The 12101-nt window shown below is 37.2% G+C and overlaps 1 protein-coding gene across 5 annotated transcripts in view; it reads right to left on the reverse strand.

Moving 5' to 3' along the window:
• CRIM1 (cysteine rich transmembrane BMP regulator 1) overlaps nt 1-12101 on the reverse strand; it is a 174928-nt gene that overhangs the window by 40563 nt on the left and 122264 nt on the right. For all 5 annotated transcript variants that reach the window (XM_039887419.1, XM_039887423.1, XM_039887422.1 and 2 more), the window contains one exon: nt 4363-4491. In XM_039887419.1, coding sequence (XP_039743353.1) covers nt 4363-4491 — 129 coding nt within the window. The remainder of the gene's footprint in view (nt 1-4362; nt 4492-12101) is intronic.

Here is a 12101-nt window from a genome sequence, read left to right on the forward strand (position 1 = left end):
GTAGGTTATCTAAATGATTTTAGTTTTAATTTTCGTTGCTACTCTACTTTCTTAAACATTTTCTATCACATTTTTCTTTATTTTGAATATGTCCGTGAGAAAATGAGATAGGGATAATTTAAATTTCTCTGTATACCCTTAATGCATTACTTTGCTTAGCAGTGTTATAAGAATGGTATTTATTATAGGTTAAAATAGCAATAATACAAACAAAAGAATTCTTTGTCATATACCTTCCATATACTTCTGAAGGGCGTGTTTCCACTGGGGTTTTATTTCATTCTATAACATGCTTAATTATGTTGCAATATCATTACAACGTATTAGCTTACTACCAATATTAGTCAAGGATAAGGTCCATTTTTTATCTTTTTCATATCCTTAGTGCTTGGCATATAGTATGCACTCAACAAATACTAGATGAATGAAACAAAAAGTGAATGAGCAAACAATAAACCAATGAACAGGTGAGAAGCATTTACTTGGTGTGGGTCTGATTTTAAGAAATCTTGAGGCCAGTGGTTTACCTAAACAAGGTCTAATCCCTAACATAAAACTTAAGCCTAAATAATTAGGACCATTGTATGTGAAGCAGGTTTTTGGTGGGATACAGAAAAATAATGGAAGAGAAATTCAGACAAAAAAATCGATACTTATCAAGTAGTTGCAACGGGAAAAAAAGAACATTCTTGGGCCATCTTTCACTATAAGGAACTTTCTTTTTTCTAAAACTGGGTAAAATAGAACCGGAATATTTGAGGGTCAAAATTAAAAGGTAAAAGGAAAGTCGTTCGTGTGGGTATCCTCCGAGGACAGGAAGAACCAAAGGCAGGCGGGCGCTGGAACAAAGCGGGGGAAGCTGGGGGCTTTCCACACCTAGCCTGGGCTGACTCAGAAACGCATCTGTTACAAAACAGCTATCACGTAAACAACTACCGTATGTCAGGGAGTAATGCCGGCTTTGCGTTCACTCATTTATTTAGTCCTCAAAATAAGGCAGTAGTTAGGTTTTATTATCTGTGCTTTACAGATGAGGACACAGGGACCTAGAGAAGTAAAGTGACTTGCTGTGATCACCCAGATGCAGATCAGTCTGCTGCCAGAGCCTGAGAGGAGAGCTGGGTACGCACAACCACAGCAATCTGACAAACGAGGATCTGGCAGTTTGCTTTAATCTGACTCACCTCTCAAAGGTTTGGCTTCCAAACGTGTCAAATAATCAAGATTCCTACTGGGAGTGGGTGAGAGCAGAATGCTCTATGACCAGAATTCTGATAATGAAAAACTGATAAATTCCACTTGCTGTTTAATTATGTTTTTAGGTATACAGGGGCAGTGAGTGAGATGGCAAAAGACTGAGGTGGGTCGAGGATCTCGGTGTGATGAAATGGATACATGGTCAGAATAGTGAGATCTCAAAAGGGGATCTCAGACAAGAAAGATGTCCACTGGCATCCCTGATTCTGATGGTTCCCTGCTCACTCACTCAGCGAACCTCTGCTGAGCAGTGAGCACAGCCTCAGGAGGTGGGCGGTGACTTCCCAGTCTGGTGTAGATGAGAGCTTGGGTTCTCCTACAGGACCAAAGTGTTCTCTTAGTAGCATGTATTTTGGTAAGTTATAGAATTTGGCTTAAAATGATGATATTTCATTAGCATGCTGGGTACAGGAGGTTGTTTTCTTAGGGCAGGTCTTGCATTTTATTCAGTTTTATGGCATTAACATCTACTACAGTATCTAGAAGTTGGCAGGTGCTTAGCGTACCAGGCAAGAAAAGAAAGGAGGGAGGACGGAAGGAAGAAAGACTAGGTATCCCTATGAATAGGTAAAATTTGAAAATAAATGGCTAATAAAGATTTATATGTAAAAAAAAAAAAATTGCTGACACAAAATGCAACAGTCTCCTGTATATATTTCATCCTATCTGTTAATGAAACGGAGGTGCAAAGCGGGTAGGAGGCAAGGACATTCCGTTTACAAAGCCAGAATGCAATGCTAACACAGACAGGCAGAGCAGAATTTTTCTCATAGTCCCAGTTTGCAAAAAGCCAGTGATATGTTTTTGACTTGCTCTGACAACAACTGAGGGAAATACTTCTTTGAATTTAGCCACAAAAGGCTTATTGTGAAGTGGCAGGGGTCTTATGTGTGACCAGGTGGCCACAAAGTTCACAACAGCAAAGCCCAGGTGAAGGTGGTATGTGGAGGTCATTAAGCACAATCAAATCTATATTTTTAGATTTCAAAACGTTCAGAAAAAACATTTAGGTACACTCCCATGATTAGAAAGGATGTGTAGCTCACATCCAAGGTTAAAATATAAACTCTTCATGGTGTAATCACTAATTATCTTGTTGTCAAAGATAGCCATTTAAGTAAACAAATGTGGCTGCCATGGCAGTTCCCTAATGAAGTCAGGTTTCCAAAGGGAGCTACGAGGCAGATGGATGCGTGACAGGGACTGGCCCTCCTCTCAACAGAAATAAGTGGAGGAAGGCACGACAGCCCCAGATGGGTAGACGTTTATGGGAAATTTAAGGATGGCAATACCCACGGTCACAACAGTTTTATAAACTTTGTTTTAACATTAAGTCCATCAGGCAGAGAGCACGAAGATAACATGGAACTGAGAAAACTGAATTACTCAACTCCTATTTTGTATCTGTCTTCTTTGTGAAAATATTCTTACAACAGAAAGTGCTGAACATATACGGTTAAGAGGAATACAAAGCCCAAGATAACTGATAAAGCAGAAAGTGAGCATCCATCTGCATTAAGTAATTCCAAGTCTCTGAGCCCACGGTAATTATACCCAGAGGCTCACAGAGAACCTACTTATTATAGAAGCATTGTCTACGTTTCGAAGTGATCAGAGAGAATACAAAGAGAGTCCAGAAAACTAAAAGAGGCCAAATGTCAATTTTAAAGGGATAAAAGATTCTAAAACTACAGAAACTAACCTTGACATTCACAACTAAAAGTTCTGCAGAAAGAGCTGTTAAACATATGGTCTGTGACACTTAGAAAAGAAAGCAATGACCACGAGGAGCCAGCATAGGTTCATGAAGAACAAGTCATGCCCCATTAACTTCATTTTATGTTTAAAATTGGGATTCCAGCAAAGGAATGCTGCAAATATCATGAATTTTGATTTCAAATAAGATACGGGCTGAGTGTTTCAAGACTTTCCTGTGGAGATGGAGCTGACATGTTGTTAGCTGAATAACTCCATCGAAAGAGTGAGGATTACGGTCCAATGTCATTCATCAGAAAAGTCTTTAGGGCCACAGGGATCTGTTCTTCATTCTGTACAACTTAATTTTAGTTCAAAGTTTAGATGAAGACATGTAAGTTATGCTTATTTAATACAAATTGGAGGCATAAAGCATGAGATCACATTATCAAGATTCAAAAATATCCCAACTAGTTGGAAAATGGTTTGAAACTTTCAGGATAATTTCTCATTAAATGTGGCCCTGCATTTTTACCATTAAAAGAAAAAAAAAAATCAAATGTTCAAATACAGAATGGATGACAACTACCTAATGGCAGGTGACCTAAACAAAGCATCTAGTGGTTCTAGCTATTTATAAACTCAGTATGAGCCAACAGTATGTAATTCGAAGAGCTAATGCAAACTTAGACCATGTGATAGCATTGCACTGATCAGACCAAATTCTGGAGTATTTTGTTTCTGGGCCACTCATTTTTATAAGGATGATGACATAATGTAAATGTATCTATCAAAAGATAGAAAGGACCAAGAAAGTTCTAGAAACTATGTCACCTGAGGAATGGCTGAGGAGTCTGAAGACGTTTATTTTGGTAGAAGAATTAAGGGAATTCAAAATCATTTTAAACATGAAGAGCAATTATTTTTTGGTGGAAGAAATATACTCTTATCAAGTTTCAGAGGTCATGGTGTGGGGACACGATTGGAATCTATATGGAGGCGAGCTGGGATCAACAAAGTGAAGCACATTCTAAGGATTATGACTGCCCTACATGGAATTTGATACCCTCTCTGTGAGTGCTGTCCTTGTCAATGGATGGCCTGGTCAAGGGTGGCTGGAAAGATGTACCCAAAGCCCGGACGGCTATACCCACAATGCAGCTGGGTATCAAGGAGCATTGAATGCAAAGAAATGAAGGTGAAAACCAGAATAAAGGAGCAGCTCTTTTCCCCCAAATGACTGTGTATTTGTTTGTGTTCAGTACAAAATTTTTCTTCTCTCAGGTTGCTAAGGGAATGTCATGAACAGGAATGAAAAAGATATTCAGTCACATAATATGCTTTGACAATATCATATTAGGTTCAGAGAATAAAAAATAAAAACAGCAAACTCGTCTTTCATATACTTACTGTTTTTGCACTGACAAGTTCGACAACCATTGTGATCAAGTTTGAAACCATAAATGCAATCCTTCTCCACCAAGGTGCAGTTTGATAACTCCCCACATGCAGGTGGATCAATTGTGATGTAGGTTGGTTCTAATAATAAAGAGAAAAAAAAAATGAAACATATGATTATTTCTTAGATGCTAGTCAATCTTGGAATCACACACTACAGGAAGTTATGAAAAACTAATCAATAATTTTCATCAAATCCTAAACTTTTGTACTTTCATAATGTCTTTAACCTCTGAAAAAAGAAATATTTTTAGTTAGATTTTTGACAATCTAAAATCTCTAGTTCTTTATGTTTGAGCAATTTATGCATTTTTTGGTATCCCCAGACAATACTTCCCTGAGGATCACTACTATAGAAAGCAGACGAGAGAGGTTAAAATGAATTCCATTTAAATTAACTGTTCTTCTCTTTCTTCTTAATGTTTCGAGTTTATATTTTATAATAAGACACTGCTTCCAACTGTCAATTATCTCACTCTCCATTTTGCAACACTTCTGAAATTCCATCAGCGTTTTGTTTCAAGTTAATAAATCAGAGATGTTTATGAGACTAGTTTGAAACATCTGGATTCCTTTCATCTTAATGTGACAGTCCTTTCATTATTACAGATGATACAATGTATAACAGTGACTAGGAGCTTATCCTCAGGCCCTGGGGCTTATGGGAGTGCCAGAGTGAGAAACAAGTGTTTGAGAGGAAGAACAAGGAGGCATTCTGGGAAGAGATGCATAGAAGAAAGCAAGGCTAGGAGTGATGCTTGATCTTCCCTGCCATGTTAATAACGAAGAATTGTTCACGGTAATAAGTAATTACACTTACACCAGTGTCTAGATACTGTTTGAAGTGCTCTTCACTAACGCCTTCAAGCTTCATTATACCCCAATGAGATAGGCGCCATTAACCCCATTTTACAGATGAGGAATCTAGCATGCTGACTTGCCCAAGTTCACTGAGTTAGTAAGTGGTGGACCCAAGATTCAAAGCCCGGCATTCTAGCTCCAGCTCTTAGCTTCTGTGCAATATGAAGCCTGATGTAATGGTACCTGTTTTGCAGTGCACTGATAAGGGACAATTTATATAATATCAGATTGCGGTGAGAGTATTCTCAAAGGGAACAGAGACACTGACATATTTACATAGCCTCTTTTCAACCAAAGGGTACTATGAAATTCTTCGGAGTAAGCTTTTGAAGAGCCAAGTACAGAATGTCTCTACCTGTGTTTTCGCAAATGGAAAATATGAGGTGCAGACAGAGTAACTGGCTTATTTAAGTTTACACAGTGACCCAGTAGCGGGCTGGGAATAGAACAGAACAGGAGTTCCTGACCTCCTGTCCAACACTCTATCCATTAGTCCACACTGTCTTCTCAAGTTTCATCTCCCGTTACCAAGGAAGAGAGACAAAACATGTGTTTTAGCCACTGCTAAGATCAAGAGTTCTATATTTTTATCCAACTGCTAAAAGGGGCCAGGGATCCAACTCTTCACAGGTAGTAGGCAATATGAGTTTTTAAAGAGATTCTTTGGTCAGCATTCTCCCAGTAAAAATTCATACGAAGAGGGTATAGCATATTCCCTATTTTTATTAAAACACAGTTTGGAGAACATCTCCCGGAAATTTACATATATATACTTTCCATTGTTTTACAATTTCTAATTTCCTTCAATGACTAAAGTATCCTTTCTGTCAGACAACTGTAAACATCAAAAAACAGCTTAAGTTTAGGCAAGTTTTATGACACAGTGGATTGAATACAGGAGTGCTGCTTTCCTACATTCCCTTAAAATTTACCATAAACATCTTTAGTTTTAAAACCTAAATAGTTTTTCTTTTATCACTATTCTTTAGCCTGCCAAAATGATGACTTTATTTCAACCTTCGGCCACAAGACTGACAATGATTTGTCAAAATTATTCTAACCACAAACATAAGACAGAGAGAGAAGAGGACCTGTATCATGTTTAAGTAAGCCACACCACAGATTAGCCCATCGAGGAAGGAGTTAGGACTGTCCTCCTTAGCAGAGCAAGCATCAGAGATGGATCCTGAATATCCAGGGCTTTAGTGAATGGTTTACAGGTATAGAAATGTCCTGAACATATATACTGACATTTAGATTTAGGAGAAACTTTTGCCTTTGGAAAATACATTATGGAAGAAAATATATTTCATTGGAATTTTACTTTCAGTGAATATTAGGGACTTGTTAAGAGAATTACTAGCGATGTATATGCTATTTTGGGTACATATTATGACTACTGGATGGGATTAGGATTATGATCTTTGGCTGGAAAGAAAAATAAATAAATAATTGAGTTGTTCGAGGATTAGAACCCCAACACTGACGTGAACAGTCCCACGCTTTACCCAAACAGCTTCATCAACTGGGTATTCAGTCAAGCACACATTTCTTCAGAGGGGGAAATACGTTCAATTTGTTTCCCTACAAGGATTGGGATAACAGCTTTTCCTCAGTTTAACGATAGAAAAAAAGTGTAGAGAAGGGCTGTTTAGTTGGGTGCTCTCCTACAATGCTGCACTGTAAATATTTTAGGTAAAACAAGTCCACTGGACGTCTTCTAGGCCTCAGATGATTGGTAGAATGCAAGAAGCAAAAAAATATTTTGTGCCTCCTAAATTAATATTTCCCCATTCATTTACGGTGTTTTCTAGATGGAAGAAATTGGCAGGTATATACATTTCAAATTCTGACTCCCTCAATATTTAATATTAAAACAGAAATATTCAACAAAACTCACAGAAAAAGTCAAAACTCCGCAAACAATTATTCATGAAAATTGTCAATTTACTCTGGAACTATTTAACTTCTCCTCAATAGATTAGGCTGAAAACAATAATAAACACTGTGATACATTAAATATAGATAGGAGTTAAAAAATATTTTAACACTTGTCATCTCATTTTATTATATTTAACAAATAGGTATTGTTTTCCTTTTCAAATACAAACTGGAACAAACTCTAAAAGCCTTTGAGGGTAGTGATGCATGTTTTTGGGGGTACTTACTGCTATTGTCCTATGTTGCTGGAGTTAACTGATGATTTGTCACAGACACATATGCAGGCAACTAGGTGTCTCCTAACATTTTCTCTGAAGTCATACATTACATTCTACTTCTTTTTCTCATTCTCTCAACATTCTGGTGCTCAGTGTCCTACCGTATTAGGCCATATCTATATTAGATTTCTGTAAGAACAGTATTACAACAGAAATATGCAACAACAAATTATCTAGCAAAAATGTGATATTATCATAAACAGATCTAAGTTTGCTTTCAGTCCACTATATAAGTATTCTCAGAACTGGTCCTATTACTAACATCAGGACAATTGTTTAAGAAGTGCTGTGAGACAACTGAGATTTAGTTTTGTATGCTCAATAATGAATTCTAAGATGAGACACCATTGATACGATCTTGAATTAGAGCACTGAAAATCAACGTGACGTGTGTAGTCCTTAAAGAGTAACGACCACGAGCTGGCTAGATTTTCTGCATAGTTTCTATTCAAGGAAGTTCTTGGTAGGGGAAGAGGTCATATTAAAGAATCCAGAATCAAGGTACCATAGTATGCTTGTTTCTAATCTAAATAAATAAAGAAGCTTGAGGAAGTGTTAGTGAAACACGAGAAACATGCATTCTGCTTGTTAGAGCATCCTGAAATTTGTGTATCAGGAACTGTTATTATCCCACACTTTCTCTGGTCTATGGAACAGTGTTCTGAATATGGAAAATACCCTGATGGGTCTTGGTCTAAAGACCAAAAGATCATTTAAATCCTGTATCTCTGTGCTCTTCTACTACATAGGGTACAGTACTGAAATGATATGCTAGAGAGTACATGGCTTTCTGGAAGAATGATGGCGATGCCTGTTCTTGATGAGTTTGGCCATTATCGGTTACAGAGGCCCTGCTGAGACATTTGGAGACATTGATGCATCACTGTATGTGATGACTGTTGCTTGGAGCAAAGAAAATTGTGCCCCTTTAAACTGGTTGGGCAGAGACATGTTAATGTGCCTCTTTCAAAGGATAAAAAGGGTCTTGCATGTCCTAATTTAGAAGAATGAGAAAGCACTTGCACATAGGTGGGGATTTGGTGAGGGGAAATTCAAACTGCTTACAGGATCACCCTGAAATTCCATCTCATCTTGTATTGAATCAGCTGAGGAATTAAAGAAATACCTTAATGTCCTCCAAAGGAAGAAGGCTTGAAACTGCAGGAATTCATTGTCTTTGGCTACAACTATTTCTAAAGGGAACCCTGGAACAGCTTCTTTGTGGAGAATTCTAGAAATATTTTCTGAGCCTAGAAGCAATAAAGAACAAAAATGGGTGTTTGTTATGTCTACATCCGGTTTGCTATTTCCTACCCTGCATCTGGTGGAAATCAAGACTCTTGTCAACCTGTTGTTTTCCTGAATGATTTTTAAAGACTCTGAGCACCTTACACTGTCCAGAGGAGCTATTTTTACAAGAACCCTGGGGACTGTGTCAGGTTGCAGATGTTCAGCCACCAATTCTTATTCCATGTCTTAAAGAACAAAATTCTGGAAGGAAACCTATTATAGCATGTAACAACGTAAACACTTATTGGTTCTTTATTTTACTTTTATTTAAAATTTAGGGAAGAATATTTTTTTTCATATCCTAGGAAGCCCAACAAACCCCTTTATCAGTAAAAGCATTTTCAAGAAAACATATTTAGAGAGTATCAGACATTAAATTCCTAGAACACCAATATTTAACATTGATGTGCAAGTATTTCCCAGGAGCAATTTAATCTACTCAATGGGGATATTAAGGCACTGTGATCACAATTAATTTGGTCAAGAGCATAAAATTAAAACAAAAATCATTATTCTAATTCCAGGGCCACAGCACTAGACCATAAAATAATACACATTTGATTATTTAAGAGGTATAAAAAAAAAAAACCAAGCTCTACTTTCTTGCTTCTTATTTTATAGAAAATTCTCCAGAAAAAGAGAAAAGAAAATAAGAAGTTGAAACTCAAATTCAATCTTTCAAGATGTTGACTTAAAATTTTAACATCAGTCCTATCATCCTATTGAATGGTTTAACATGTTTGGGGCAGCGACAGAACAAAAAAATATATGTTTTTTGATCTTGTTATTTAAAAATATGTAATAATTATGTTAATTTGCTTTTAAAACAAGTTATATAATCACTGTTTTTTGTATTTCAGGTAAATATAACTTAAATGAAAATGTTAATAGATGCTTTTAATCTGGAGTTTCATCCACTGAACTTCTGGTTTTGAATTAATGCATGCAAGGTTCTCCTCGTTACCTTGGTTACTATGAGCTGTTTATCTTTTACGAATAATACTAATTATCTCCATTGAGAAGTATGTGAAGCACTCTTTCTGATTAGCAACTCTGAGAAGGCTGACAGCCACTTAGTAGCTCTTGAGTACGGGTGGGTGATTCTGGAAAAGCAGATTTGTGGAAGGCATACAGAGCCATCCCTCCTGGGTCTGTCGGCAGCCCTATCACTGCCAGGAGGGTAAGGAGCTCTGGGTCCAGATTTCAGTTGTCTCTGGGAGGGCCTGTCACTGTGCTAGAGCCTGGGTGTGCAGCAGGTCTGGGGGCCTGGCTATGGCTAGCACCTTGGATTCCTACAAATCCATATTAGTGCATGCAAGCGCACACGCGCACTCAATAAGTCTTTCTAAGAAAACCTCACTATAGGTGAATTTCTAGAAAAAGTAGTTAAGGCAGATACATCGTTCTATTGCTTTCATAAGTTAAAAAATATTTCAAGTAGAAGATAAATGAAGCCTATTCCTACCCGTCTCATTTTCTTATTGCCTCTCCTTGTGGACTTTGATAATGGTTTGCACACTTTACATAGCCCTTCTCTGTAAATTCACAAGCCTACTCATCTGAGAGAGACAAAGATCAACAATTATGTTCTCTTTTCATCAATTAGATTCAGGAGCTCTCAAGATTTTTTGGCGGGGAGGGCAGGAAGCGGGACTTGTTTATGCCATCTGAGTATCTAATGAGTGGGAAAATTCCAAAGCTTTGCTCACTTTACATGGCTAAATCTGTCAGGCCTCCTTGCAGCCCACCAGTTATTGGTAGCCGGTACAGGGCCATAAAACTGGAGATAACATTGATCAAGACAGAACCAAAGGAGATAGCTTATCTTTTTTACTGTGTTTTCATATGTCATTATGTTACCACAGTTGTTTTTCAAATGTGACCATAACTAGTCAGAAAACCATTCAAATACATCACCAAATTGTCAACATAATTGCAGCCTGGGAAGAGAAGTACTGTAAAGATGAAAATTTCCCAAATGAAGCTAGAGGGGAAACTCCATTAAGATAGACAATAAGAAAAAAATTTGAGGATACAAAAATTCCCTAATCTGGAAGTGGGAGTTTCCATGGGGTATGAATGTGTATTTAAGTAAGTCTCATTAAGTCATGGAAAAATATCTCCTACAATTGGAGTTTTCAAATTCTTTCAGGCACTACACATTTAGTTTTCCTTTTCTCTTTTGTATATATATTTCTCATAACAACACCTACATCCTTGTAATTTCTAAAGTACTTATCTCAAGGCAGTTTCTTTATTTTAAAATGAATGGTGTGAAATGTTCCCAAGATTTCTATTATTTTATGGTCAGATAGAGAAGCAATCATGTATTTACTTTAGACCTATTTATTAACTTTGTATGCTTTTTCCAAGGAATTTTGGCAGTTGGACTTATTTTTCTTCCTTTACCAATCTCATATTTAATAGGAAAAGACAGTAGTATGATTCTGAGATTATTATTAAAAGACCACAAAAGACAAATTAAAAAAACTTTTTTATATAGAGTGCGATATCTTTTTTCCAGGAATTCAGCTCAGAAGAGCTCACAAAATGATTGCGTTCCGAGAATAATCTGGAACTTTTATATTTGTCTTCTGTTTTATTCCTGTATTTTTTTCATTTTTCATAGAGAATATTCTTTGGTAACCTTTAACTGGAAATAACATGCTATATTTACAAATATACATGCATATTTTAACAGCTCTATTCAACTGGGAGGGGCGTCAGGTAGTCGGAATTTGGTATCTTAACCCAACATTCTGAGAAACAGCTGACGACCAGGGAGGAAGGGTCCTTGCAATAGGGACAAAAGTTTATTCATGGTTTATAATGTCAGCACCTAGCACAGTACCTGGCCCACAGTAATGTTTAATAAATGAACGGAGAGGAAAAAAAAGACATCTGAGCACCTAAAGATAGGGCACGCTTTCTGACAAAGAAGAGTCTCCACTCAATATTGTCCCTAACAGGCTGAATCTCTAACTTCCTAAACTGGAGGATGGGACAGTAACTCCCTTAGGCTCCTTGTCCCTTGCACATAGTAGGTACTCAGTAAATGAGCTCCACTGGAGCAGTAAGTTAGATCAGAAAGCCGTTTGAGCCTGAGACACCAATAATAAAAACTCAATGACAATCCCCAAACCCAAGCAGTCCAAAATGAGATACTCAGTTGCCTAAAATAGGTTAAAGTATGAACTGTATCTCTGGCTTAAGAAGACATGAAAGTACAAAGCATTTTAGGTCTCCCTTCAAATTTCTTAACATAAAACCTAACCCCCCCAAATTTCAGTTATCTGGAGAATTCACTTCTGTGACTACCTC

Source organism: Pteropus medius, unplaced genomic scaffold, assembly GCF_902729225.1.
Source record: "Pteropus medius unplaced genomic scaffold, Ma_sr-lr_union100, whole genome shotgun sequence".
Classification (NCBI taxonomy): Eukaryota; Metazoa; Chordata; class Mammalia; order Chiroptera; family Pteropodidae; genus Pteropus; species Pteropus medius.